Genomic DNA, 27614 nt, shown 5'->3' on the forward strand with positions numbered 1-27614 from the left:
GCTGTTAGGTTTTTAGACTGGAGTCATTAGCCTAAAGTGGTACTGTTAATAAGAACTACACATTAAAAATCCTCTGTAAATTAAACCAGTTGGTATTCTATCAATGGTAGAAACATTTGAAAATATTTAGGTAAAAATATGCAAAATTACTTAAAGGTAAATCACAAGCTTTACTCCTGTCAAATGTTTAGCCTTAAATGAATTTAAATATTTATATCAGTATATCATATGTTTAGGTTATTAGTAATATGAATTCATTTGTTTACCATCAGTGCTTCACATATTCAATTTAAATTGTATAACCAATCCATATCAGTGTTGTGCGGATCCAGCTCCGGGGTTTGTGACATTCCTATATTGCCCCATATCGCTGCAAGACAGACCGGTTCGTTCCACTGTAGTGTGGACTCAAGGTCCGGGTTTCGTAACATCCCTATATTGTCCCATAGCGCTGCAACGCACGATGGACTAGTGGGAACAGAAACATTATGGCTGCCAGTTTTTCCCTGACTCAGGTAACCCTCTCTCCACACACAAATATAACGTTTATTTTTGCAGCCTTACTGACTATCTTAGGCATATCGAGAGCTGTGATGCTTACAGAAGTGATAAAGTTGAACACGGCCACCTCTTGTGTTTTCTGAAGTTGTTTGCTGCCACTGCTTGGAAAGTTTCTAGCTAGCTAGTTGGCTGGCTACTTTAATCCTGCGAAAAGGGCGTAGTTTGAGTCACTTTTGAAATGGGTGGGTTTCAAGTTTTTCTCTTGTTTTTTTTGTTTTTTTTTGTCGGTGGTGGAAGTTGGGTTTTTTGTTTTAGTTTTTTGTTGTTTGTTTTACTAAGGTCACCAATACAACTTATTCGTTTTATTCGTGCTTTGATGTAGCTATAAATCTCCTCTAAATGTCTCGTCTATGAGTAACAGAACATGCGATTTGATTCTACAGTGTCCAAATTAAGTGTCCGGTGCTACTAGCACACATTACCTAGACTTTATATTTTTAATATTTCTGCCAGAATTAACAAAGCAGTTAGTTAGCAAGCAAAAACTTTGTCGAACTGTCCTTTGCAATTTTAGCAGGGATAAAGTTACAGTTAGTCTAGAAACAGAGCTGTCTAGACACTAACGGTCATTGCTCTGTCAGTGTAATGTCTCCCTTTTTATCACAATAGTTTAAAATATTTTTCAGTAAAGCTAGAGTCAGGAGGAAGTGCTTTCGTACTGTTACAAGGCAAAGGAGCTTGGTTGCTAGCTGGCTAGCTTTATGCTTATGCGTTTGGATTACTTTAATAATAATTTATTATTATTATTTAGCATTAAAGGTAGGCGAAGCTTGGTTGAGTTGTCGTGTTATAGCATGTTATCCTGTTGTATTATTTAAATCCCACAGAACGTTTGATAGATTAGCACGTTTTGATGTTTTCAAACTAATATTAGTTGACTAGCTAGCGTCCTTGCTGCCCACTTCACTTCTCTTTTTACGTGAACACGAGTGAGTTAGAAAACGAAGTCCCATTAATAATCCCCACGAGCAGTAACTAATCGCCATATTAGTTACTTCTAGTTCGTTATCCGACTGCTATACACACATCCTCCTCGGAAGCTATACCTAAGCATGCAAATCCAGCACAGAGTAAGTCTTTTAATAAGAGTTTTTCGCTAGAGGTTTTAAAAGTTACGTTTATATATATATATATATATATATATATATATATATATAGAGACAGAAGTTTCAGTGTGGTACGCAAGGTTTCCAAAGAAGCAAGAAAAGTCCTTTTGAAGTGTGTGTACTTGTATCCAAAGTTTCCAAATTATCCAAGTCAAGGTCTATTTTTTTTTTTGTTTTGTGTGTTTTTTTTTTTGAGGCCTTTAAAAAACATACACACGTGCACACATACTTCTACCCAATTACAATATACATTTTACAATGCATTTTAACATTCAGAAGAGTTCACACGAAGATTTGTTTTGCCAATCCGGTAATTTGAAGTTTTTGGCGAGTTCACTAAAGTTGCCATACTAGTAAAGTACACAATGGAGTTTCATAAGACTAAATGCAATAGTTATGACTCATGGCTCTTTGTGAAATACAATAGTTACAATTCGTGTATCTTATTAGACAATGCTTAGATTGATAGCAGTTATAGTGCTAGGGCGATGCCATGAAAATAAATATATATTTAGCTAATTGGTCATTTTGTTTGTTGAAGCATTTCAGTGCATGTTTATTTGAAAGGTTACAAAAAGGCATTTATTGGATACCTTTGTCTGTTAGGAGCACAGTATACAAAACAAAATCTGCAGTAAGAAGTCACAGGAAATGTATGAGATTTCACTAAATACTTGAAAAATCATGCTGTTGATTCATTATGAAAAGAAAACACTTGATTATCTCTTCACAAAATGTCTGCCAGGATTACTTTTGCATGCACCAGTAAACTCTTGGTGTCCAGATGTCGATCAGTGCCAGCCGGTGTGAGAATATCCAGCAGTGCAGTGTGTGGAGCTTCCACTGGGGCTGCTTGGTTCACTTTCCCAAGAACTTAGCTAACAAACATGTTGAGGGTTAGCAGTGAACAGAGTGTAGCGTTCTTGATCGTGACTCTCCTCAGTTCTGATTTCTACAAAAGTGAAATAGAATATGAAAGGGGGGTTACCTTGATCTTGCTTATCATCCTATTTCTGGAACTACTTTTGTTACAGTGAATAATATGATGTACTATATAACCCTATATGCTCATGACATTTTCTTAAACACTTCTTAAGAGTAGGGAAATTAGATTTGGGTTGAAAATCCCCAGTACTGCAGTGTTTTAAAACCCATATGTTTTTAAGTTCATTATTTTAATCCAGATGACTGTTAAAGGTGAAGGTGTATCTGACTTTATTAAACTTTAGTTATTTTGTGGCAAATGTATTTTTATTTCAGTTGTCCCTCCTTGTAAAACTGTGAAATTTGAAATAGGGAGATTTGTGTGTGTATGTGGCCTCCATTAAACTGCTTCACAGTTTGCATTCATGAATTATCACCTAGTTTTAGGATTGCCTTGTTTTCTCTGGGTGTGCAATGGTCAGTGTTCCATGATCCATGTCTTTTACTTTAAAAGCCTTTATGTCTTTATCTTAAAATTGTGCTAGCTATCTTAATTTCAATATGAAATATGTATGTCTATTCATGTTCAAGTGAAATGTCTTTGGTATTGTTTTAAATTAATGAGTTTATTTTCTCAGCTTTCAAGTGGGAATCCTGTCTATGACAAGTTTTATCGGCAGGTAAGCAAACCTCTGTGTTTTGTTTTATTTGCCAATTATTTGACAGTACAACAAAAGAAAACTGGCTCCTTTTATCTTGTGTTGTGGACTGATCTGAGAGCTCTTTGAAACAAGTCCTCTCCATAACATGGTGTCTGTAAGGAGATGCCTCTTTAAATAAGTGATGAGCTGTGTTCATGGTACAGCCCAAACTGGTGAGTGAGAATGGGTTAACAGCGAAGTAGAACAGTGGGCGTGAGCATGTGGTTTAAGCATCAGGTCATTTCTGTCATTATTAATGGCCAGTTTGAGCCATTTCATTTTCCATGAACTGATTTGCTTTTCAAAATGCGTTTGTCATCAAGGATGTTATAGATACCTGCCATTGGTTCTTGACCCCCGGAATATAGTTGGTTGTTTAAAGTAATTACTGTTTAAAAAGGCTTTAGGCTTGCGGTTATTAAACCCAGTCCTGAAGGGTCAAATGTGCAGTTTAGTGTTTTCCTTTCTCTAATTATTGAAGATTCAAAAGTGGAATTGAACAATTTTTATTTAAAATCTAAAATCCAAAATTATTTACATTACATAGTGAGTGATTTGTTTAAATTCCCGTAAAAAACCCACTGGCTACATTTCTGAGCACACCGCATAGAATAAATAGCATAATGGCACTAGATTTGCTAGAGGAAAGAGCAGTGTTGGAACACTCATGTCCTTTTCCGTTCCTGTGCAGGTCGACCCATCAGGCAGTGGGCGGGTGGCAGCCACCGAAGCGGCCTCGTTCTTGAAAAGATCTGGCCTTTCAGACCTCGTTCTGGGCAAGGTACCGTCAATAAGTGCGCACACATTAATAACCAAACATGCACATATAGAGACGTGGGAAGTTAAGATCAATGTAGACGCATAACCTGTACATCCCAGGATAATTATTTGGGTTCGTTTCACTAATTTGACATGTACTGTCGTTAAATTAATGAATGCATGAATGACTGTTGTTGGTAGTGGCGATTATTTTATGTGAGTCAAAGAAGCTTAACCTAATTTTTACATTAAGATAAATGAAGTTAGATTAAACCTGTTCTGCTTTTAAGGAAAAACAAAAGGGTTGCATTGCTTCTAATGCAGGAAGAGCATATAAATATTCAAACCTGATGCCAATGTTAGTCATCTTTGCCTCCTTATTCCATGTCTCTGCATAAATCTTTGGTGCCAGTAAAGAATAAATCTAGAAAACTGCTACAGTCATTCACACAGGCTGTTTGAGTCGCAGTTTGAACTGATTATCTAAGAAAACGCTGCTTTGTTTTAAACTGGTTTGGTGATTTTAATCTACTTTCTCTTCCAGGTATGGGACTTGGCAGATTCAGAACACAAAGGCTTTCTGAATAAACAGGTATCTGTGCTGTGCAAATGGAAACTCAGGCTGCTGTGAAACATATAAGATCTTGGTGTTCTAATTTAAGACAATATGATGAGAAATTATTTCTTTCACCTCTATCTAGCAATTTTTTGTTGCTTTGCGACTGGTGGCTTGTGCCCAGAATGGCCTCGAAGTTGGACTTAAAAGCCTTAACGTGGCTGTGCCTCCACCCAAGTTTGTAAGTAAAGTCATTATTTCCCCTTGAATGACAGCCAAACTGTTTACTGCATAATAAGACTCAAAGCGGTTAAGCCTGATGAGTAATGAGGATGGGAGAGGAGAATGGCAGCTTTTTTGTTTTGCATGAGTGAAATCCTTTTTAATAGGAATCCAGTGCGTGTGAGGTTAATGTCCCTTCCCTTCCGTTTCCTGATCAGCAGGACACTAGCAGCCCGCTCCTTGCTGGAGCTGTGCCCGTGGACGGCCCATGGGTGGTCAAGGTTAGAGATGACAAATAGCAAGGGGGCTTCTTTTATCCCTACGTTCTCTAGTTCATTTTAAAATGAATTTAACAAATGTCTGTAAAAACAAATTAACTCTCTTGTTCATCGTGTGTGTGTGTGTGTGTGTGTGTGTGTGTGTGTGTGTGTGTGTGTGTGTGTGTACACACATGGATGCGTGTGCATGGTATAGCCAGAGGAGAAGATGAAATTTGACTCCATCTTCGATAGTCTTTCCCCTGTGGCTGGCACGCTTACAGGCGACAAGGTCAAACCAGTGCTGCTCAACTCCAAGCTCCCTGTAGATGTCCTAGGCCGGGTAAGATACACTATGCTGTTGGTTATTTATTTATTTTGCCTAGAGCAAGCTTGCCGCAGATTCCCCGTAAAAGGCCAACTTCCCCCACCGAATGTGTAGCATGCATATATATCATTAGCCTCCAGGGGGAGATGCTTGTATACAATGTCATGATAGGTTTACATTGTAAAGGATTTCAATGGTCTCATTTTTCAGTATGGAAAATACTTTTTTTTTTTTTTCTTGAGGAATCTGACATACTTCAAGGAGGACATACTCAAATTTGCCCAGTGCCATTATGTAATATATCAAATATACTGTTTTTGCATCACCATAGTCTTAAATGCTTAGCTAGTTAGGTGCAAGGATTGTTGCATAGACTTATTTGAGAGACAGACCTAAAGCTCAGGCTGGACGTTCTGCTCACAGGAAGCTATTGCAACCATATTAAATGCTGTCAGAGTTCTGCAAGGATTTAAATGTTCTAAATATTAGTACCAATATATTATGCAATTCCTAAATGCAGACACCATTTGAATTTCATTCAGTGTGGTGGTGTGTTTTTTTTTTGTTTGTTTGTTTGTTTTTTTGGGGGGGGAGGTTGAGAGCACGGGTATTGAATACATTTTCCTGTAGACTGTAGCTGATTATAAAGGAAAAAAACCCTTTTGTTGCAGGTATGGGAGCTGAGTGATATAGACAGAGATGGAATGCTGGATAAAGATGAATTTGCAGTGGTGAGTCTTGTCTAACAAATGCACCCTCCAGGTCTGAATAGACTGCAGGCTTAATTCACCCAGCAATCGGTCAGCAATCATTCACCTTGCACATTTAAAAAATATTTTGGCAAAATTACTGTACTTATTAGAATGTAACAGTTACTAGGTTGTGCTCTATAAGTAGTCTTATGTTGCAGTTCTGTTCATTGTAAGCTTTTAACCACAATCTAGAACCCATGTGTTAATCTGTCAGCAAGGCTCTTGAATTATATTTATGCAAAATATTTCAAGATGATGCTGTCCAGCTGATATGAACTTCCATGGAATATGCAAGAACTGCAGTTATACAGCATGTCACCTTCTGTTGTGAACATCCCAGTTTAGTTTGTATAAGGTGGTAAATGTATATCCTATTTTATAAAACACTCATTTTGCATGTGATTGCAATGCCTTTATGAAAGTAATCTTTGATGTGTGAAGCTAGGCTGCTGTTATATCTGAGACCTCTGTATCTCTACAGACTGCATGCATAAATCACTACCATATTCTGTGAGCTTCAGCTAAGCCAGTGCTCTTCTCTTGTTTCAAAGATCAGTCTGTGATATAGAAAGGCTTTCCTTGTGAAATCTGCAGTACTTGATGTACGAGCCAACTAATGATTTATGCTTGTTGAAATACCAACTGCCCCTACCAAGTTTCCTGCCCGTCAAGATCAGTGTCCTGTTCCTGTACTCACATTTACTGTCTGGAAGACCCGGGTTTGAGAACAGGTGTGGCTGTTTCCTTCAGTGTCAGAAGCGGGATGGTAGTGGTAGCTCAGTGGTTAAGGTACTCTGCTTGTACTTGACTTGTAATCGGAAGGTTGCCAGTCCAAGCCCCACCACCACCGGTTGCTCAAGTTGTATTTAGTCATAATTGTATGTCGCTATAGATGCTGTCAATGTCGATGTATTGGGAGCCCATCAGGAGTGTGTCCATGGTTAAAAGACCCCGCCTCGCTATTAGGCCAATGTGAACCCCTGCTGACCCTGGGTGGGTGCGTGAGGGATATATGTAATGTATGAAGTGCAGGAGTGAACTTGCCAAAGGTGAGGGCAGACTCAGAACCATCCCCAGAGAGCTGGCTCTTTGGTCTTGCAGTCAGAGCACAGGTTTACCACCTCAAAGTCCCAGGTTCCAGACAGGTGATGGTGTTGCTTCCTTCAGCTTTCTAGATTTGACATATAACCATGTTCTTTTAGAAATGCATGTTAAATTGGTAAATGTCTATGAACACCTTTCTAATACCCACAGGACAATAGTTATAACTGTTTAATGTATAAATGTAAGTCATGTGGCATTTGTGTGTGTGTGTGTGTGTGTGTGTGTGTGTGTGTGTGTGTGTGTGTGTGTGTGTGTGTGTGTGTGTGGGCGGGCGGGCGGGGGGGGGGTGTTGTACATGTGGGTGTTTTTTTTTTTTTTAGGCCATGTATCTAGTCTACAGAGCTCTTGAGAACGAACCTGTGCCTACGGCTCTACCTCCATCTTTGGTTCCACCATCAAAAAGGCAAAAGATTAACCCACCTCCTGTTATGCCCCTCCTCCCTTCACCCCCATCAATCAAAGAAAGGACTTCTTCCCAGTCTGGGTCCAAAACACTACCAGCTAAACCCACACAGCCACAGGTCAGCACAACCATTACATTATGGCTCAAGAGTCAAACATGCATACATTCCCATTGCTTATAAAAAGTAAAGTTACTTGAATGTAATTACAGTTAGACTGATCATACTATCTCTTGGACTGCTCCAAATAAATTTGTTGCTAAATGTTATTGCTTTCTACTGGACCTCTCTCTGTGTGTACGTGCGTGTGCGCACCTGCATTTGTGCTTGCATTTGCAGTGGGCTGTCTCTCCTGCCGATAAAGCTAAGTATGATGAGGTGTTTGCTAAGACAGACAGCGACATGGACGGGTTGGTGTCGGGCCCGGAGGTGAGGGACATCTTCCTAAAGACCGGCCTCCCATCGGCCACGCTTGCACGCATATGGTGAGACGCCTTGCACAGATATGGGCTTTCTGTTATCATCTCCCTGCATGCTGTAGTGTAAGGCTTCAGGGCTGAGCCAAAAGTTATTTATTCTTCTGTTTGACTCAGTTTCAGTAGTGTGTAGATCTGTCACGTTAGCCTCTTTTAAAGATCTCTGTTGGCATTTCACAGCAGGACGTATGGTGGTATGAGCTGTAATTTGTGTTCTGATTTACTAAACTGAAAGGCCCTTGAACTGTAATTGTACTGGTGGAGGCGATGGTGCGCCTCTGGGCGCTTTATTCACCATGCACTTTAGCCTGTAGGCTCTTTCTTCATTTACCTTTTAGGTGGGTGAGTGGGTGTGTTCCTGTGCTTGTGGGATATTTATAGGCTGTTGGGTGTGAGTCCTCATGCACTCAGACAGGTGTGCAGCAGGTAGTGAAGGTGCTGAGAATGTGTTGCATTAGGGCTTTGTGATTGGACATCGCTTGCTCTGTCCAGTCTTCATTCCCCATCTTCAGCAAGTTCTTTCTTTCATCATCACACTGTCTAGGAAGAGAGACCAAGAGACTGCTAAACCTCTTAGCCATTTGTGTTCCAAGGTAACACAGGGTGGAAGTGACGTGAAGTCTGTCTTTACAACTGTATTCAACTCCAGCTTTCGTTGTTGTTATTGAAGACACCATAATTAGACATTACCTATATATGTTATGGTCATATGCATTCCTAATGAATACTGTCTTTCCTGAACAGGGAGCTGTGTGACATTGGTGACATTGGGAAACTCACAAAAGAACAGTTTGCATTGGCTCTTCATCTAATCAACCAGAAACTCTCAAAAGGCATTGACCCACCCCAAGTTCTCTCTCCAGAAATGATCCCTCCCTCTGATAGGCTATCACGACAGGTAAGACGTCCCGTTTTTAATTTACTTTACATATTCATGCCATTATATAATGACAACTAAATCATAAAATCTAGAGTTCTAGTTTAAGGCATATTAAGAGAAGGTTTTGTTGTCACTGTGTCCAACTAATCACGCATCTCCTTTACTGTGGGCTTTTGTTTTCTTTCTAGCTTTCTGCTGTCTATCTCTGTCTGTGTGAGTGTGTTACATCTCTCTCCTGGACTCAGTCAGTCTCTCCATCTATCTTTTTTCTCTGTCTGTCTTCACACATGTGGCTTAGTTTTCTGTTTAAGCTGCTTTTTGCAGCAAACTAGGTCAGTTCTATGTATGTTTGTCATTTGTTTCAATTTTCTGCTCCTCTCCAGCTTAATACTTCTGCTACTTCTGTTTTAGAACTTTAGGTGGGGTTTGAATGTGTAATTTTGCATTGTGGTTATTGGTTTGCAGTAGATGCCTGTGTTCTACCCCTTTCTTCAGTTAGCTTTTATTCTTATTTTATTCTAACTTATTAAGTTTTATTCTTGTGCTTTCCTTCGGCATATATGAAGTTGGTTGTTGTGTTATTACAAATAACCCATGGATGAATCTTTGAATGGGCCTGTCATTCGTTCTCTCCCTAACAGAATAGTGCTGCGTCATGTCAGGCTGCTGACTTCTCTGCCATTAAAGAGCTGGACTCCCTCAGCAATGAGATCATGGACCTGCAGAGGTAATGGTTCCTCCAATGTCTGTTCCTGTTTCATTGCAAAGTGCAGGGTAGCGTGAACCCAAATTAGATTATGATTGAGTGACACAAAATACCCTTCAATTTCGTGTATTTGGCAGAGGCAGAATTTCTATGTTGGTTTTGTTTTTTCTCTTGGTATAGTGCCACTTACTGGATGTATGTCTTTCACAAATTGGGGTGGGGTGCGCGATTAACTGTTTCATTTCTTTCGTCATGCGTTATTCACCATGCACTTTAGCAAGGGGGGTTATTTAGATCTGAAGTACGGCTTGTCCCCACTTCCACCTTCTTCTGAGTGTATGTGTTATATTTATAGGCCTGGTGGGTGGCAGCCTGTGCACAAAAACAGATGCACTGCAGGTAGTGAAATTGCTAAGAGCCAAGTGTGCTGCTTTTAGCACTTTCTGTTTAATGCATCCGTTTGTCTTGTGTCAAGCCTTCACTTATGTGGACAGGAGAAAAAGTGCTGAACTCGTCAGGCCAATAGTTTAAGTCCTTCGGAAACTTATGCATGTTGCTATAGGTATTGCGGCAATAAATTCTACAATGGCAAAGCATGACCACTGTCCTCCTGCGTGTGTAGCAGAAGGGGTGATGGCTTGTCTGTATGGTGTGTTCGAGTGAAGCAGAGAGGTGAGAGTTGAAGTGTGCTGGGGGCTAGCGTGCACACTCCCAGGCCGTTCCTGGGAGTCGCAGGTCCCTCCGAGGTTCGTGCTCCATGTGACAGCCCAGCGCTGCCTCACCCAGCAGAGTGGGAGGGGTGCAAGGTTGCACAAACACCCCCTGTTCCTACCGTTTGCTTGGAGAGAGGGCAGATGGCAGGTACAGGCTAACCACTTCACTCCTCCACTCCCTACCACAGCGTGCAGCACGGAGGTGTGTGGTTGGCGGGCAGGGTGGGAGGGGTAGTGGCTGGATCACCCAGTGCAGCTTTACATTACCTCTGCTTCTCTTTTCTGAGAAAGTGAGAGTGGAGTCCCAAGCGAGAGGAGACGGCTGACGAACAAGGTGAAAGCAGTTTTCTAAGAGTGAGGCTCAATAGGCCATCACAGTGAGAAGGAAAGGGGGTGGGGGTGGGGGGCAGTAGCGAAGGCATTTGGAGTTGTCAAGCAGCTGGAGAGCTGCTCACAACTAGGATGATGCGTGTTGTTTGGGATTGCTTTAGGTCTCGGCAGCAACCAGCTTCCTCCGGCAACAGGTAAGCGGCGTTTCCGCGTCCTCCCCTAGCCTCCCGTGGCCTGTCCTCAAGGAGAAGAGGAGCAATTTCAGACCGTCTCTGGCACTCTGACGGCTTCTTTTCCTCACAGCAAGTCCTGAGATTAGTTATAGTCGTATTTTAGTAATGTGGCCAATGCTTTCATTACCGTGTCTATTTTTGGCACTATTCTCATAGCCCTTTGTTTCTGTAGCTCGCTTGCTGTCCCTCCCTCATTTTATCTTTTGTCAGGCAATTTTGATCTGTTTTGGTCTGGTCACGTCATTGCTGTTGTTAATATTTGAGTTAATAATTACATGTTTTTGCAACCATGATCGGAATGTGAAGTAGATATGCTTCATTCCGTTGGTTTGAAGCCAGTAATCTGTCTACTTGAATGCAGGTGAAGGTTTCGATGTCAGGGAAATGCCATAACACTAGAAGCGCTTGGCTGCCCAAACCTCACTTTTGTTGGGCTGGTTCTTCTGTATACGAGAAGCAAAGATGAGCACAGAGAAGTGCCAGGAGGCTTTTGAGTTGGCCTCTGTTTATAGTGAAGAGTCTCCCTGAGCTCTGCAGAAAGTTACACTGAAGATATTAAGAGACGGCGGTCTAGTTTGCTGCTTTGATTGTGTAAATCTGGTTTGGAAATGTGCTGCGCAGTTGAACCAAACAGTTGAACTAGAATCCAACCTAGATCAGTGTTGTGGGTTTGTTTTTCACCATAACTGTATAATGTTGGGAGATAACACATGGCTTCACATTTTCCTGTTACATATGAACCAGTTCATGAACTAACTGAAAATGTTTTATTGTTCCAGTATATAAATGATCCTTTTATTACCTCAGGGTACTGGACCCTTCATACTTTAGTGATAAAATATCAATCACAAACATATATGACAAGTAATCAACAGTTAAAATGTCACGACTGTCAGGGCTGCTCTCAACCACCTTTTCTCAGTTCTCTTTTCTACTTCACTGAAATTGAAATTTTGGCTGTTGGTTGGGGTGTGTTGATTCGTATGTTATTTTTCTTAGAATTTGATTGAATTGGGTCAGGATTTAGGCCATTGCAGAATATTCCATAAAGGTTCATTAGAAAACCTTCTGAATTTCTGGGAATATTTTCAGTTTTTATTGGCCCGTTAATTTTCGAATTGTCTGCTGAGAGTTTCTTGTGTAATAAAATGGGCCAAACACTTGGACTTCCTGGAAAACTGAAATGTTCTTTACTCCTTAAAGCTTTTTTTTTTTTTTTAAACTAATGAATAGCAATTACTGAAGCATGATGGACATATAAATAAATATAAGTCTCTCTCTCTCTCTCTCTCTCTCTCTCTCTCTCTATATATATATATATATATATATATATATATATATATATATATATATATATATATATAATGTATGTATGTGTTTGTGTGTCTCTATCTATCCCCCTTTTATCTTGTTTCTTGTCCTACTTCTTTCCCCCTTTTTTATTCCTTCCCACCAACTACATCCTGCTAGTTAATCTAAAATGGTTGCCTTAAATTAAGAGAATAAAATAAAAATAAGTACAGCAATAAAGAGCATATTAAATAAAAACTATAAGCCAAGTACATACATACATAAATGAAACATTTAGGAGCACAGTAAGAAATGTAAGGTACAGCAGTAATAATTATAATAAAAATAATACAGGTGTTAAAATAATCACAATTTTTCCTGCTGTCTGCGTTGAATCAGGATTATATGATTATTTCAGGACACCACCATGACCACATGGTTAAAGATTTTGGTGCAGGATGGGTGCAAGTCTCAGGTACTCAGGCATATCGGGACCATTGCATTATACTGTAAGGAGTACTTGAAATATGTGAGGAATATGTTAGCAAAGGATCCCAAATGTAATATAATATTTAAATTGATCCTCTGATTAGTGTTTTATATTCTCCAAATGTATAAGCAGCATAAGATCGTGTAGCTATTGTGCTGTACTGTGTGGACATGGTGACTTCCAGTTTAAAGGAATCTGTCTGCGTACTAGCAGTGATGTGAAAGCCGTTATCTCTTGTTGCCTAAGATTTTCTTTATGGTCTGAAACACCAAATATGGCCCCTTTTGGCACTTGGCTCAATTGTCAGGCCACACAATTTGGAGGCAGTGTTTAAATATAGTGGGCCTGTAACCTGTTATCTTAGGGCACAGATAAAATGTGAGCCAAGTGCACCACATTTATGTGATGTCTGAATTAAGATAGAATGAGGATATCTTGGCCCAACTTCTATGACTAGATCTATATGGTGAAGAACCTTTTAAACCTTTCTCTACGCACCCCTGTTTTCTTTTTCCTCAGTTTGGACAGAGCGCTCTCAACCATTTCACTGCGTGTTATACTGTGTATGACTATGTATGTGACAAATAAACCAAACTTGAAAACTGTAATATAGTCAATATAACACCATAGGTGTTATCCTTTACTGTAAGGTGCTGTTCCGAACACCTCAGAAAGATTTCTGTTGTAAAATGCGGGTCTAATTTAGCTGAATAAAAAGGAGGTTGAGCAAATCAAGTTCTAAATAAAGAGTCTCTTTGAAGTTGGTGTTGAAACTGGGTCCAAATTAAGAGTGGATGTAACTACAGGGTTCGCTGTCTGTTGTATTGATTTCATTGTTAAACAAGTTGTGTAAAGACGCTGACTTGCAAGATATGGAGTCAGGATCCAATAAGAGATTTCTTTTGTGAATTGGTGCCCATTAATAAACCACAACATAAGCAGAGAGCTGGTGCTACCTAATTTCAAGCCTTGAAGGCGTTCTTTAAGCATCCTAGGCACCTTTCCACCAAATAAGTATTGTAATTAACTTGTCAGTCTGCTTACAAAGTAGTCAAAGTAATGTCAAAATACAGTCAACCGCAATATAAATATTACGTAATTTCATCATTGACACGATGCTTGAGTGTAGAATTAGCTTTCAGGCTGGAAATGTGTGCTTTGGCCTGTGCCAGAGATGCAAAACCTTCATCTGACGTAGTCTCCAGAACGTTGCAGTGTCTTCTTGCAGCAAGCTTCCCAAAACATGTCTATAGAAGCCCTGATAGGGGAGTGTGATGTAGTGCAGGCATATCTTTACGCTGTCACACAGACTATACTCGGCAGTGTACTCGTGGAACTCCTGTCTTTAGTGGTAGCTGCCATGCATGTTACTTTGCTACTAGAGTGGTGGTCTTTGTATCCTGATGTTTTTTCTTTACATTTTGGCATATTAGTACTTTCCAATTGCAAAGTGATGATGATGAATGGAAAGGCCATTGTTGCTGCTAGTAATTAAATGAAAAATATGTGAGGTTTTTAGTGGTTAATTAACCTCACAGACGTAAACTCTCTCTACTTCTCCACAAACTGGAAGTCTAGATCTCAGGTATTTTTTGGCTGATTTACTGCAGTTAATTAATTTTTGAAAACGCACACACACACAAAAAAAAAAAACACCCATAGACAAATTTTGGTTTAACCTGCAAGAGATGCTGTGTGTGGGAAGAAAGCTGTAGTGTGCTCGCGTTCACTCCTCTCTCTCGCACACTTGCACATGCTCACTTGCGCGAGCTCTCCCTCTCCCTCCCTCCCTCCCCCTCCTCTCCTTCGGGGAACTACTGCACATGTGCAGCTCTGGCTCCTCTCCCTTCAAATCCTGATAAACACACAGGGGCTTCCTTCTCTCGCTCGCTCGCTCTCTCTCTTTTCTTTCTTTCATACACGCTCTCTCCAGTAGAGGCTGATATGGTGTTGGAAGGAGAAGCGGTGCAGCCGGCAGCTGGCTGGCTGTCCGTGCCTTCTGTTGCCACGGTGATTAAATATTCTTGCCTGTGCTGGTCTTTCAGAGAAAAAAGCTCTGTGGAACAGGAGATTAAAGAGAAGGAGGAGACCATCAGACAGAGGACCAGCGAGGTGCAGGTAAGGGTGGGTGGGTGTGTGAGTGAGAGAGTGTGTGGGAGGGAGAAGGGAGGAGCAAAAGCCCGAAAGAAATTATATGTAACTATCAAATTTTAGTTTTTCTCATTTGTACAGTTTGTGGCATATGGATGCTTTGTGTTCTCCTTTACCTGTGCAGACCTCTGCCGCCTTCTCACTCACTAGACAATGAGTTTTTCTTTTCCACTCCACTCAGTATCTGTGTCTCTCCCCTCTTGTTCTCTGAGAGGGTGTGTTTGGGGTTTCATGTAACCAGCAGAGAATGTGTGCGTGTGTTTTTTGTTTTTTTTGTTTGTTTTTTTCATCGCCAGCGGAACAGTGGACCACTCCGCTGCGAGTGTGGTCCCTGGTCCTCGGCTCGCTTTCCTCTCTCAATGAGAACAATCGCCCAACGAGTGCGTGTTTCCATATTAAAGCAAAAAGACATAAAGGAAGCAAGCAAGCTGATCTCCACTGCTCACTTAGGATGCCGTGCGCAGACAGCCGCAGGTGCTCAGTGTTTGGAGGACGACATCTCACACTTTTCAGCTCCTTGTATGTTAAGACTCGAGGCACTGCCAAGGTCTCTTACAGCTTTTAGATGCGCATCAGTGCTGTTTCATCACTTATCAATTCCCCCCACCTCCCACTTGATCATTAAAATTTTTTTGAACATGGGTTTGAGCTTTCCTGTCTGCTTACACAAGGATTATGTTTGCATCAGTTGTTATATCTGGGTTGGTCTGTTGGGGTGTAATGTTTCTATAGTGAGAGACCTGGCCTAAAGTCGAACGCGTTTTAATTTTAGCACAGAGTAACCTAGACTGTATCTCAAATGAACCAGGGAGTGATGGACATTCTCTTCCTTCCTCCTCCGGAACCTTATTGCTGCTACTTCTCGCGCTCTGTGGGGTTCAACTTGGCCATTTTCGAAACAAGCCACATTTCATTACTGTGTTTCATCACATTAGTGTCTAGTCCTGTTTCCTTTTTAATACTGAGCCAAGTGTCTGCTGGCACTGGTTGCATTCTGTCATGGAAGACGTTGTGTGAAATAGCAATGATCTTATCAGGTTAAATACAGAATCAACATCCCCTCCAAAAAAAAAAAAAGACCTCACTGCAGTCTGCAGTGGAATAAACACAATTAATCATCACAAGAGATCAGTGCATTGAGTCATGTTTAAAGCGTTCACATTCGGAAATTAATCGTGTGCTTAAGCTTGTTATGATGGGCACTATTGTTGTTGCTGTGTAATTAAATAGAAATGGAGAGATTTTGTGTTTGTGCTTGCACTAGTGTTTGACATGAGCCTGAGCCTCTTCACTTAGGGAAGCACTGTGCAAATGTATCTGTTACAGTTGTGCAACATTATTGTTTTTTCTGTTTTTGTTTGTTTTTATCAGTCTTCACCTTTTTGTAATTCTGATGTTGCAGAAGAGCTCTGTTACTACATTACAGTATGTCTAATATACAGAATCCTATATTTTAATTATATTGCTATATAATACAATTACTGTATGCCAGGCAAAATAAACATGCACTGCTAAACATGGTGACATGATTTAAAGAGTTTCCTGTGTAATTTTGACCAGAATTATGCACCTTTGTTGTATGTTGTATACGTTTGTCTGTGGTGTGATTTCATGACACCAACAAAACACTTGATGTTGAACAGTGATATGTATCATTATGTGCATTATAGTTTATTGCTTTAAACGTAAACTGACATGCATCCTCTGATGGGTTCGACCGTAGCTCATGCTCTTGAAGGGAGTGCAGGTGGCCCCATTAGTCTGTCTTGCCTAATAACACCCCTCTAGGAAAAGCAAATGCAGTAGGCTTACAGCTAATATTCATAATGTTCCATATGTGCTTCCCTCTTCAGGACCTACAGGATGAGGTGCAGAAGGAGAGCGAGGAGCTGCGCAGGCTGCAGGCGGAGCGGCAGGAGGTGCAGGAGGTGCTGGAAAGGCTCGAGGAGCAGAAGTCATCCCTGGAGGAGCAGCTCCAGCTCATCCGGCAGCAGTGCGGTCAGGAGAGCCAGCTGGTAGGTGGGAAGCTGAGAGATGCAGGCAGTACTCTCCTCCATCACCGTTGGTCTTGGTCTATATACACACACACACACACACACACACATATACAGAGGATGAGACAGGCAGTGCTCTCATTACTCACAGTTTGTCCTGGCCCACACACACAGACATACATACATACATGCATACACAGAGGAGGAGACAGGGAGTGCTATTCTCTCACTCTTCATCCTGACACACACACACACCGTTCTTGCTTCAAGCATCATTCAGGCTTTACAGTCTTGATTGTACTTGACTGCCAAGGTTCTGAATTCCTGTTGGTGTTTCTGAAGTGCTCTTTTTTTAGAAAGTGTTTTAGAATATTAATTAAACCATTATGAAATTAAATGACTTAACCTACTATTAAATTATTATTTAACCTAAGCATCATTTTGTGGCTGAGTATATTGAATAATATACTGGTGATGATGCAAGTAAATTCGAAAACTGAATTGAACTAAAATTAAAACTCTTTTGTTCATTTTCTTCTTTCTGGTAGCTAAATTCATGCAATAACAGCTTGTATGTGAAGGTGTGATTTTTATATGCGTGTGTGTGTGTGTGCGTGTGTGTGTGGGTGTGGGTGTGCGTGCGCCCGCGCTCTAGCTCCAGTCCCTTGAGGCAGAACATTCGGAGCAGGAACAGCAGATAGGAGACTATGAGGAGGAGTTGGTGAGGGCACGGGAGGAGCTGCTCCGCCTCCAGGAAGAGACGCGAACTCTGGGAGAGCGAGTGCAGTCGGCTCGCGCTCAACTCTGCCCCCTACAGGACGCCGTCACAGAGTCTCATACACAGATCACTCAGGTCTGCTAACTACATTTTCTCTGCATCTTATTGGTCTTGGGGACAATTAAAAAAAAAATATATATATATATATATATATATTTTTTTGTGCTAGTGTCTATTTAGTATAATAGCTCATTCTAGTTACATTTCTGTGAGAAACCTATTACAGTTAGCATTTTTATTGCAAATTTTATTGCCTTTTTCTTAAGTGTGATTGATTGTCATTTTCTCGATTACCACCAAACCTCATGCAACACACCCCACTCTTTCTCTCTTGCTTTTCGATACATCTCTTCCATGTTTGCTTTCTCACTGTCATAATGTTCAACTCTCCTTCCATTTTCCCTACCCTATTCTGTGTATGGCTCGCATGGTTTGCATGTCTCTCGCTTTCTTTCTCTCTGTCTCTCTCTGTCTGTCTCTCTCGGTGCGGGGTATGCTGTAGGTGCAGGAACGTCTGACCGAGCTGAAGACGGAGGAAAGAGAGGTCACGGCCCAGCTCACCTGGAAGGTCCTAGAAGAGGATCCACCTGCTCTCGTCAACGGAATAGCGCTCCCTGCAGCACAGCCCAAGCTGGTGCAGTGGCCACAGCCCATGGAACAGCCGCTGGCCAAGCCAAAAGAGGAAGAGGGCGATGAAGATATCGCCCCCGTAGATGAGCCACAGGAGCTGAAGGTGATGGAGGAGCAGCCTGATGTAGAGTTTTCCGAGCTGCCCTCCAGCCCCGAGGAGCCTGAGCCTAGCACTGAGGCCCAGGGGGACCAGCACCCCAGCACACAGTCCCCAGCTTTCTCCATTGCTGCCACTACCACCTGGCCTCACGATCACACGGTGAGGGGCTTTTATGCCGCATTATAACCTGCTTGCAAGATGCTCTCATGAGCATGACACAGCAGGATGACGTGAGGCGTGGGCTTTTTTTGGTGTTGTACAGGAAAGCGCTAGTTCAACACCAGCCATAGAGCCAGAGGTGAAGGGACCAGAGCTGAAGCAGCAGCCCTCCACCAGCACAGTAAAGGTCAGCCTGCTTATCTTTAGTGTAATCGTGCTGCATCAGTGGGTAAGATGACCTCTAGACTCAATGCAGCACCTGACTGAACCCTGCCTGGCCCAGTGTGGAATGGTGTGCTCCCTTAAGTGTTCGTTCTGAATCGGCGTTTGGCTGCCACACAGGTTGAGTCTCCAGGGCTAGAGAAGAAGGGAGAGACAACTCCTCCTATTGTCGCTCACTCAGGGAGCCCGCCTTCAAGCCTCGACTTCTTCCAGAGTGACCCATTCATGGACAGTAAGACTGGCAGACATAAACACGCATTATGCCTGGATAGCTGTAAAGCTAGAAATCCTCCCTTTGTGGCTAACTGGTTGCATATTTGAGCAGGTGACCCTTTCAAGGATGATGACCTCTTCTCAAAAGTAGATGTTTCTGGTGGGTATCTCAAACAGGGATTTGCCCCCTGTTGACTTTTCTGTTACACTGTACACAGCATGACCACGGATGCGTATTGAACCTCGATCCTTTTACCATCCAGATCCATTTGGCGGTGACCCCTTCAAAGGCACAGATCCGTTTGCGACGGACTCCTTCTTTAAACAGTCGTCCTCAAGTGCTTTCCCTGCCGGAGACCCCTTCACTTCCTCTGATCCTTTTGCCTTGAACAGCGGTCCCTCTGAGCCAGACCTTTTCTCATCCCGGCCCAACAACGCTGGCGAGTCTGATCCGTTTTCCTCCAGAGCCGGAACGGTGGTCGCAACTGACCCTTTTGGCTCCGCCAGTGGGAACGTGTCATTTGCTTCCAAAACAGACGTGCTGGCAGATTCGGACCCGTTCAGCTCAGCCGCAGGAACAGGGGATGACCCATTTGGTGGGTCCAGCTCATCAGAGGTGAGTGTTTTGAGTCTGTAATGTGTTGCTGTTTGACTTCACTGTATGTGTGGCCTGTGGACCTGAACTTTCTGTTGGCTCTACAGAAGGACACACCCGCAGCAGCCAATGACCCTTTTGCTCCAGGGGGCACTGCAGTTAATGCAGATTCAGATCCAGGTGAGAGAAGGCTGCCCTCTGCTGGAGAGTGACAGCACTATAGTTACACCGAATATTAAAAAATCTTTGTTATTGACCATATTCTAGACTAAACCATGTATATGTGCACATGTCATTCAGATCCCTTTGCCACAGTATTTGGCACTGAGACATTTGGAGGAGGTTTCGCAGACTTTAGCAGTCTGGCAAAGGTAAGCTTCCTAAGTCCCATTCTATTTTCGTAAGTCATTCCTATATCGACTTGACCATTATTACTCTCTGTTGGCCGATACTGACCTTTAATCTGGGTTTAGAAACTTGTTTTTTTATGATGAAACATGGCCCAGTTTTTTATGATAAAACTGATGAAGCATGACAGTTCAAATGAGACATTCAGCTGGTCCTGAATCTCTGTGGGTGTCTCTTTGCTTTTCAGTCTAATGATGCTGATCCTTTTGCCACGTCAAACACTCATAGTAAGAATTTATTTAGGGAAGACAACCAATCGGATGTGCCTCCTGCATTACCACCCAAAACGGGCACACCTACCAGACCACCCCCTCCGCCACCAGGTGACTCCTGAGACATCATAGATATTTCTTTCTCTCTCTCTCTTTTTTTTGTTCACAACATGGTCACGTTTTAGATAAATTGGAGCTCATGTAAAGGAGTGCTTTCAACTTCATTCTTCTTTCTGCTTAATTTTTTTAGATGAGTATCCATATATTGTGTAGTATACCGTGTGCAAGTTGTTATTGCAGTACTGGCCTTTGCAATATTACAATCAAAAGCATTTCCAGTTTTTGTACTACTACAATGTCATGTCTCACTGCAGTATGATATAATCACATTGAGTTATAACTATATAACTAGTTTCTGAGGTTGTTAAAACAGTTCCTTAATGTCTCTTAAGCTACAGCTGCGTGTGTGTGATTTGCAGGTAAGCGGTCGAACGTCTACCGATCAGATTCGTCAGACTCGTTTCAGAAGCGTGGACTGTTTGGGGTGCAGGGCTCTGGAGAGTTCTCCTCCCTTCCTGCCAAAGACGCTGTGCCGGATCCCTTCGCCCCCTCCGCCCCCTGCCAAGTCCCGCGCGACCCTGACCGATTTGCTACCTTTGACAAAGTGAGCACTTCCCCTGCCCCCTCACCCCCTCCTGAAGCGCAGTAGCGATCCCTAACATTTAACCTTTCACCTTTCATCTCTGCCAAAGATCAGCAGCCTTTGCCTCTCTGCCGTTTTATAGGCGATTATTCCAGGAAAGAAAGCTTCATTTGTGCACCTGGCTTCGATTTATATTGAGGTGTTTCTCAGTATACTTGGTAAATTGGAGTTTTATATAATGAATGTTAATATATTTTTCTTTTATCTTTTGTAGATAACTAACTTAAACGTGTATTGTATGAAAAGTTATTAAACACAAAAATCTTGGAAGACGAACTATATTTTGAAATTATAAATAGAGAATATACTTTTTTTTTTTACTGTTCTGTAAAACGTTATTAAAAGCTCTGTATAATGTAATAATATAAATATATATATATATATATATATATATATATATATATATATATATATATATATATATATATATATATATATATATATAATATATAATATATATATATATATATATATATATATATATATATATATATATAATATATATAATATATAAAAAGTGTGTCTGTTAAGTTATATTAAGTCATATACTTGTGTTGTACTTTTTCATTATCAGTAAGTTCTCACTGGCTGTGGTAGGAGAGGCAGGGCTGCTTGCTATTGGCTTACCTCATTTCACACCAGCGCGCTGTGCCATGATTTCCACCATTTTGAATGAGGCTTGAGCCCATCCTGCATGTCCATTGTCCTACCCTCCCCCCAATGTCACGCTGCACGCACTAATCACCTGTGTCCACCTGTCTGATTGGCCTACTTCCTGTCATGCAATTCTTTTTCTGAGCTGTAATTGGCTCAGGCACTTCTTAAGTGTGGAATCAGTCCCACTGCATCCCATGAATCCCAGCACGCCTTCAGCACATGCTTTTCACCTCTTCCCTCTGGGGGGGGGAAGGTGAGCAGGTGGCCTTATAAAATATAGACCGTATGCTCAATAAAACATTAAGGGTGCCAGCTCCTTTTTGTACTATTGGCTCCGATTTTGTATTTTGTTTCTTAAATATTGATTTCAGCTCATTTTGTTTTTTTCTGAGCTTTTTCACCTTGTCATCATTCTCACTATTATTGTCAGATGAATCAGTGCCAATAAACAGTATTTCAACGAATTAAAGACTTGCGCTGATATTCTAAAGCAAAAACAAATTTTCAAGTGAAGCAAGATTCAGTTACTACTTATACAGTGTTAAATTACACTTTGGTATTTTATAATAACTCTAACATGAGAATACTTTAAGATGTGCCTTTTTTTCCTCTCTCTGAATATATTGCAAATGAAGGATACATCACTTTTTTGATTGCGTTTTCCACCGTGTTGAGTGAGGAAGAGAAGCGTTTGTGGCTGTCCTCGAGCTGGGAAGATGTCTGTCTTTTGTGACCGCTACTTTGTTTGCTATAACAAACTATGTGGCTGAGCCATTGGTGTACTACTTGTGAACAGTGTACCTAAATATAATTTGGTACATCTTTAACCAAATTATGTTTGCACCTTTTAACCCTGTCTCAGTGTGATTGCACCGCATGCCAGCATGGAGAGAGTGTATGTGAATGGGTAGAAGAAAAGGGGTAAAATTGGGGTGGTTGGGTATTGAAAAATGGAACAAAGATAATGAGGTATTGTGAACACTGGAGCAGAAACAGCAAACAGTAGGTAAACAATGGCAGCTAAATAACAGAATTATGAGTGGATTTAGTATGTCCTGTTATTTGAAAATGTCCTCTGTTAATAAGCTTGCAAACCTAATTAAAGGTGCAGTGTGGTATTGGGGGGAAAAAATGTTTGTGGAGCATAAGTAGTGATATTTTGATGCAAGAAGCATTAATGATGAAATTAGCAAAGCAACAATGTAGTTGTGGGAAAGAGTCGTGTCATTTACTGGTTAGCAACCTAAATAAATTATTTTTTTAAACATTTAAATAGGTTATACTGTAATGGTTCACAATGTGTTATGCATTGTTTGTGTTCCCTACGTTAATACAGGACTCCAACACATCATCAAATATCACTTCCACTGTTTTGTTCTAATGACATTTTAGGTGTAATGAACTTTTAATAGTGAGTGTGTGTACAACTCTAATATGATGGAAGAACTTATCATGACTTGTATGACCCCAGACTTTGCATGGCATACCACTATGTGGGTATTCCAGCCTGAAGTTCTGAGTTTTCTGAGAGCAGTGGTAATAATATCTTGAATTTCATCTGTCACCAAAGATCATAATATTAACCAGAATTGTTGCACACAATGGAACAAAATTAAACAATAAACACTATGTAATGATCTGTAAGCATTTAATATATTTTACAGTGGGATAAATTAATCCTGTAATTTTAAACCAATGGGACCTTTTATGGTCTGAGATAAATAGAGTAAAACTATTGCTTTTTTGCCGTCACTGTTTGGCTTTATACGATCCTTCAACTGAAGAAACTGAAAGATTTGATTTTCTTATTTATCTTATTTCATAATAGTGAGGTTTAGATTATACAGACTTTGCTGAAAGGTTATCTAACAGGTACATTATGTATTGTCCCTGCTATAAACTAATTGTTATTAATGCTAGAATGTCTCCATGATTCCAAATTGTAGTGTTATTCAGTGGGTGGTCCATGTTCTTGTCATCTTTTGCACCCAATATACAGTGTAAAGTTAGTCAATGACTTCTCCATGTGTAATCAAAAAGACTAATAAGACCACTGGGCAGTTGCTACAAGTGGGCACTTCTTTATATGGCTTTTAATTTATAATAATGACTTAAATAATATTGAGTTTTCAGATTATCTGTTTGAATCTGATAGCTCTGACCTAAAATACCATTCGTAATTCATTCAGTACATTTCATGATTTAGTCATGTCTAATATTGTGTGTGTGTGTGTGTGTGTGTGTGTGTGTGTGTGTGTGTTTGTATATATATATATATATATATATGTGTGTGTGTGGGGGGGGGAGCAGTATCCCACAGAGGAAGACATGATCGAGTGGGCAAAGAGGGAGAGTGAGCGGGAGGAGAGGGAGCGCGTGGCCCGGCTTACACAGCAGGAGCAGGAAGATTTGGAGCTGGCCATCGCTCTCAGCAAATCTGAGCTCTCCTGACCCAACCCCACCTGGAGCCACACCACCCACAAGGAAGAGGAGAAGGGACAAAGAGCCAAACATTGGTTCTGGGACAGACTTTGCCATTTAACATAAGACCGCTCCTATCCCGCCTTCATTGTCCGTCAGTCTCATTCACAGTTCCAGCTCTCTGGCTGTCCAGTGAGTCCTCCTAGAACTGTGTGGATTAAGATCAAATTTGGGGGCACAAGAGAGAATGGTAAGGTAAAGCCCTTTGATGTGTGTTTCTTGTTTTACAGTGAACTCCTCAATAAGTGGCCTCATGTGATCTGTGCTATGTATTTCTAACATCTCTCGCCAAATCACAGCACTACAACAATCCCCTTCACCCTGCCCACTCTGAATCCCATTTCCCTGGATTATGTAAAATGTTGGACAGGTTTGACTTACTGAATCTCTTATCTTTTGTGATCAGGAAAGGCCAGTACTTCTAATTGGTGGTTTTTACAATGTTTGTCGAGTGCTTTAAAGTCATCATTCTGTGGTTACATTCAGTTTTGAAGTGGGGGGGATTGTTAGAGTCGCCAAGAAAAATCCCCACGTTATATATAAAAGAAGCAGGTATTTCAGAATTGGTTTATCTTCCATAGCCTAAAAATTACAATTGTCACATTGACGAAGAAGAGGAAGTTGATCCAAGATTAGCACTCTTATTCTGACATTATTCTGAGTCCTGAGTTCATCTAGTCTAAGACACAAGTTTAGGTGTCTGTTTTCACATTTCAGTTATTAGTGAGTAATGTAAAAGTACTTTATCTACCTAATCTACCTAATCTAGAGATTTAACTCTTTAAATCCTTGAAGTTCCTTACAATACTAACATCTTTTGGAATAGCACATAGCCCCCTCTGATGTGTCCTTCAAAAACTAACTACAATATTTGAATAAATGAATTACTCATCTTTGGGAGTAATCATTGGTTTCCTAAATAAATAAAATAGCCGAAGCCCATTGCATATGTAATTTTGAAAAACAAAAAACAAACTTTAAGCATCTTGTGTGACAGCTGTATAACAATTTTTTTTAAGTATTTGTGAAAATATAATTGTACAGTATATACTCTGTGTGGCTTGTTCGCTTGCAACAGTGTAATTCAGCGTATTCTGATCTTTCACGCATGTCGTCTTAATCCATCTAAGCAAAATATCATGGTGAAATGCAGAGCAATATTATTGTCTTGTTACTTGTCAGAGACAATAGTACTTACAATTATTATTAAAATTGATTATTAGTAGTATTCATATTCTTAATAATAAACATGGCAGTATGTGAAGTGATCTAAACCCTTATGACTTCCAGAAAATGTAACTGGAAATATATCAGTAAATATATAACATGTATAAATTACTTCCAGTGCCTAAAATATGTAAAAGTGCTATTATGGAATGCCTCAGGGCTTCTATAAGAAGGAAAGGCTATGCAAGACTTGTGACCACTAAGTCAAATTTCTGAGTGGGTTTTCCATCTGAAATTGGAGAGAAAATGAATTGGTTTTATTATTGTGGGTTTTTGTTGTGGTTTTGTTTGCTAGTTTATTTAGTCAGTGCAATAACTGATGCCTGACATTCAATAGATTAATATGCACACAAGTCAGATTTAATACTGTGGTCCCTCATTTTCAACTGTATGTTTCTCTAAAAGGATATCGAGAAACTAATATAAGCTTCTTTGTCTTTACCCAATGCAGTTGCCTGTAAGTACTAATGCCAGTAGGGCACTGTTTACAGGGCACAACAAGATCCTGTAGGATTGGTTGGCATTTTAAAGCATCTTTTGTGCCTGTACTTTGGGTTGGACTTCAAGGGTATTGCCTACATTCAGTCTTAAGAGACTGTGAGAACCAGGAGGTTAGAACTGAGCAGGAGGCAGAACATGAGGAAGTGCTTCTTTAGCTCTGGTTTGGGGGCTCTTCAGATATTGCTAGGTTAGGAAAATCCTGTTTTTTGTACTTAAACATTTGCATTCGATAAAGGACTTTGTCAGCGATTAGAACTGAAGGTGGATGGCGTAAAAGCACGAGAGAAAGGTGAGCTTTTCAGAGATGACCCACTGCTTTTCGGACCAATACATTTTTTGTCCTGCAATTTATGAAGATTCTTATGAGCATTATGAACATGGCATTTTGCCCCTTAAACCAGACTTAAGTATTACACTACGCACCAGTTAACACTCCTTGAGTAAAGACTAGGGCTTGATTTTCTGTTTCACTGCTTCTCTTTCTTCACAATGCTCATTTTACAGTTCTGTTAATTTTATGTATGTATGTATGTATGTATGTATGTATGTATGTATGTATAGGCCTCTAATTCATCTGATCAAAGACCACTTGTGTACTGACTGTCTACAGGCTCTTAAAATGGGCTTCATGTTTGTTTGTTTTTGAGGGTGGGGGGGGGTTGTTGTTTTTTAAACTTTACAAAGTATGTTCCTTATAGGAGGGACTTGTTTAAATATGTTAAGTAACGTAATTAAGTCTAAAGAATAAATATGAACTTTTCAAGCCATTTTCATTGCTGTACCTTGCTTCTTGAAGTATCTGTTCAGTAGTTTGTTAGGCTGCTTCTTGAAGTATCTGTTCAGTAGTTTGTTAGGCTGCTTCTTGAAGTATCTGTTCAGTAGTTTGTTAGGCTGCTTCTTGAAGACATAAAACAGTGCAAAAGAGAATTAAGAATATCAAGAAATGGTTACTTAAGATTATAGTTCAATTAATTATTTTGTGTAATAATAGGCAACATTTGTCCTCAATTATATACAAACAAATCTAGTTAATACATGAAACCAATAAATGTAATGCATTTAAATACATTTATTAATACATTACATTTAACCAACTCATACATGATGGATGTTAAGTCAAAGAAAGTCAACAATTAAAAGGGAAATTGGCTAACAAATTTATTTTTTAAATCTTCTTGCTGATGTTCTTAGTACTGTGTATGAAATGGTAAACTAATTGATAGAGATTATTGATTCGTTATCTTTATGTATCCCACATGAATGGTTTATTGTTCTAAAATAATGTAAATAAGCTATTAAAGAATGAAGACAAATACTTGACTTTAGGGAGCACGTCTTCTTGGTTAAACGTGTAAGGAGGAGGTCTTTAAGACCGGACTAAAGGTACAGTGCTACATTCCAGCACACTTTGAAAAGGATTTCATTAACGTGGGAAACGAGTCTGTCACACCTACCTGGCTTCGTCTAGGAAGAGAGACGCTCGCACAGCAACACGTTTGGTTTTGCTTTCAAGCACGGCGGTACCAGTTACCTGCGTTTATTGTGGAACGAATGCCCACAGACATCGCCGTGTGCCCCCGTCGTACTGGACATCCATCTATCTGGACATCCATCTCTCCCCGTTTGGAATGAGTTTTTGGAGACGCAACAAAAATAATGACGGCAAAAAGTGAGTCGGCCTCAATGTCTTCGTTTTCTGGAGAGTATACGTGCTTGATTGGACGGGTGTGAAAACGCCAATAACGTAGACCGATCCGCCTAAGTTTAATGCTCATGGGTTATAGATTAAATGGT

General features: G+C 40.6%; 1 protein-coding gene and 1 long non-coding RNA gene across 6 annotated transcripts; one reads left to right on the top strand and one right to left on the bottom strand.

The window, feature by feature from the left end:
* The first annotated feature begins 452 nt into the window (after positions 1-452).
* Positions 453-26587, top strand: eps15 (epidermal growth factor receptor pathway substrate 15). 5 transcript variants are annotated; one of them, XM_035521784.1, is made up of 25 exons: positions 453-515; positions 3230-3271; positions 3984-4073; positions 4596-4643; positions 4753-4848; positions 5048-5110; positions 5304-5429; positions 6086-6145; positions 7591-7791; positions 8011-8156; positions 8892-9045; positions 9669-9754; positions 14835-14907; positions 16794-16955; positions 17590-17787; positions 18215-18601; positions 18705-18788; positions 18944-19055; positions 19149-19196; positions 19300-19652; positions 19739-19811; positions 19932-20002; positions 20227-20362; positions 20731-20915; positions 23910-26587. In XM_035521784.1, the coding sequence occupies exons 1-25, from the start codon at positions 489-491 to the stop codon at positions 24060-24062; spliced, it is 3174 nt and encodes a 1057-aa protein (XP_035377677.1). In that variant the 5' UTR covers positions 453-488; the 3' UTR covers positions 24063-26587. The 5 variants fall into 5 exon arrangements, with proteins under 5 accessions (XP_035377677.1, XP_026871802.2, XP_035377679.1 ...); XM_027016001.2 differs by having other exon boundaries at positions 23922-26587; XM_035521786.1 differs by having other exon boundaries at positions 18221-18601.
* LOC118240678 lies at positions 16927-27583 on the bottom strand. Its single transcript, XR_004775546.1, has 3 exons — positions 27352-27583; positions 26603-26717; positions 16927-17013 (listed from the first exon to the last, which is right to left on the bottom strand). It is a non-coding gene; the product is annotated as an uncharacterized LOC118240678 (long non-coding RNA).
* Between the last annotated feature and the right edge of the window lie 31 nt (positions 27584-27614).

This window comes from Electrophorus electricus, chromosome 23 (genome assembly GCF_013358815.1).
Source record: "Electrophorus electricus isolate fEleEle1 chromosome 23, fEleEle1.pri, whole genome shotgun sequence".
Taxonomy (NCBI): Eukaryota; Metazoa; Chordata; class Actinopteri; order Gymnotiformes; family Gymnotidae; genus Electrophorus; species Electrophorus electricus.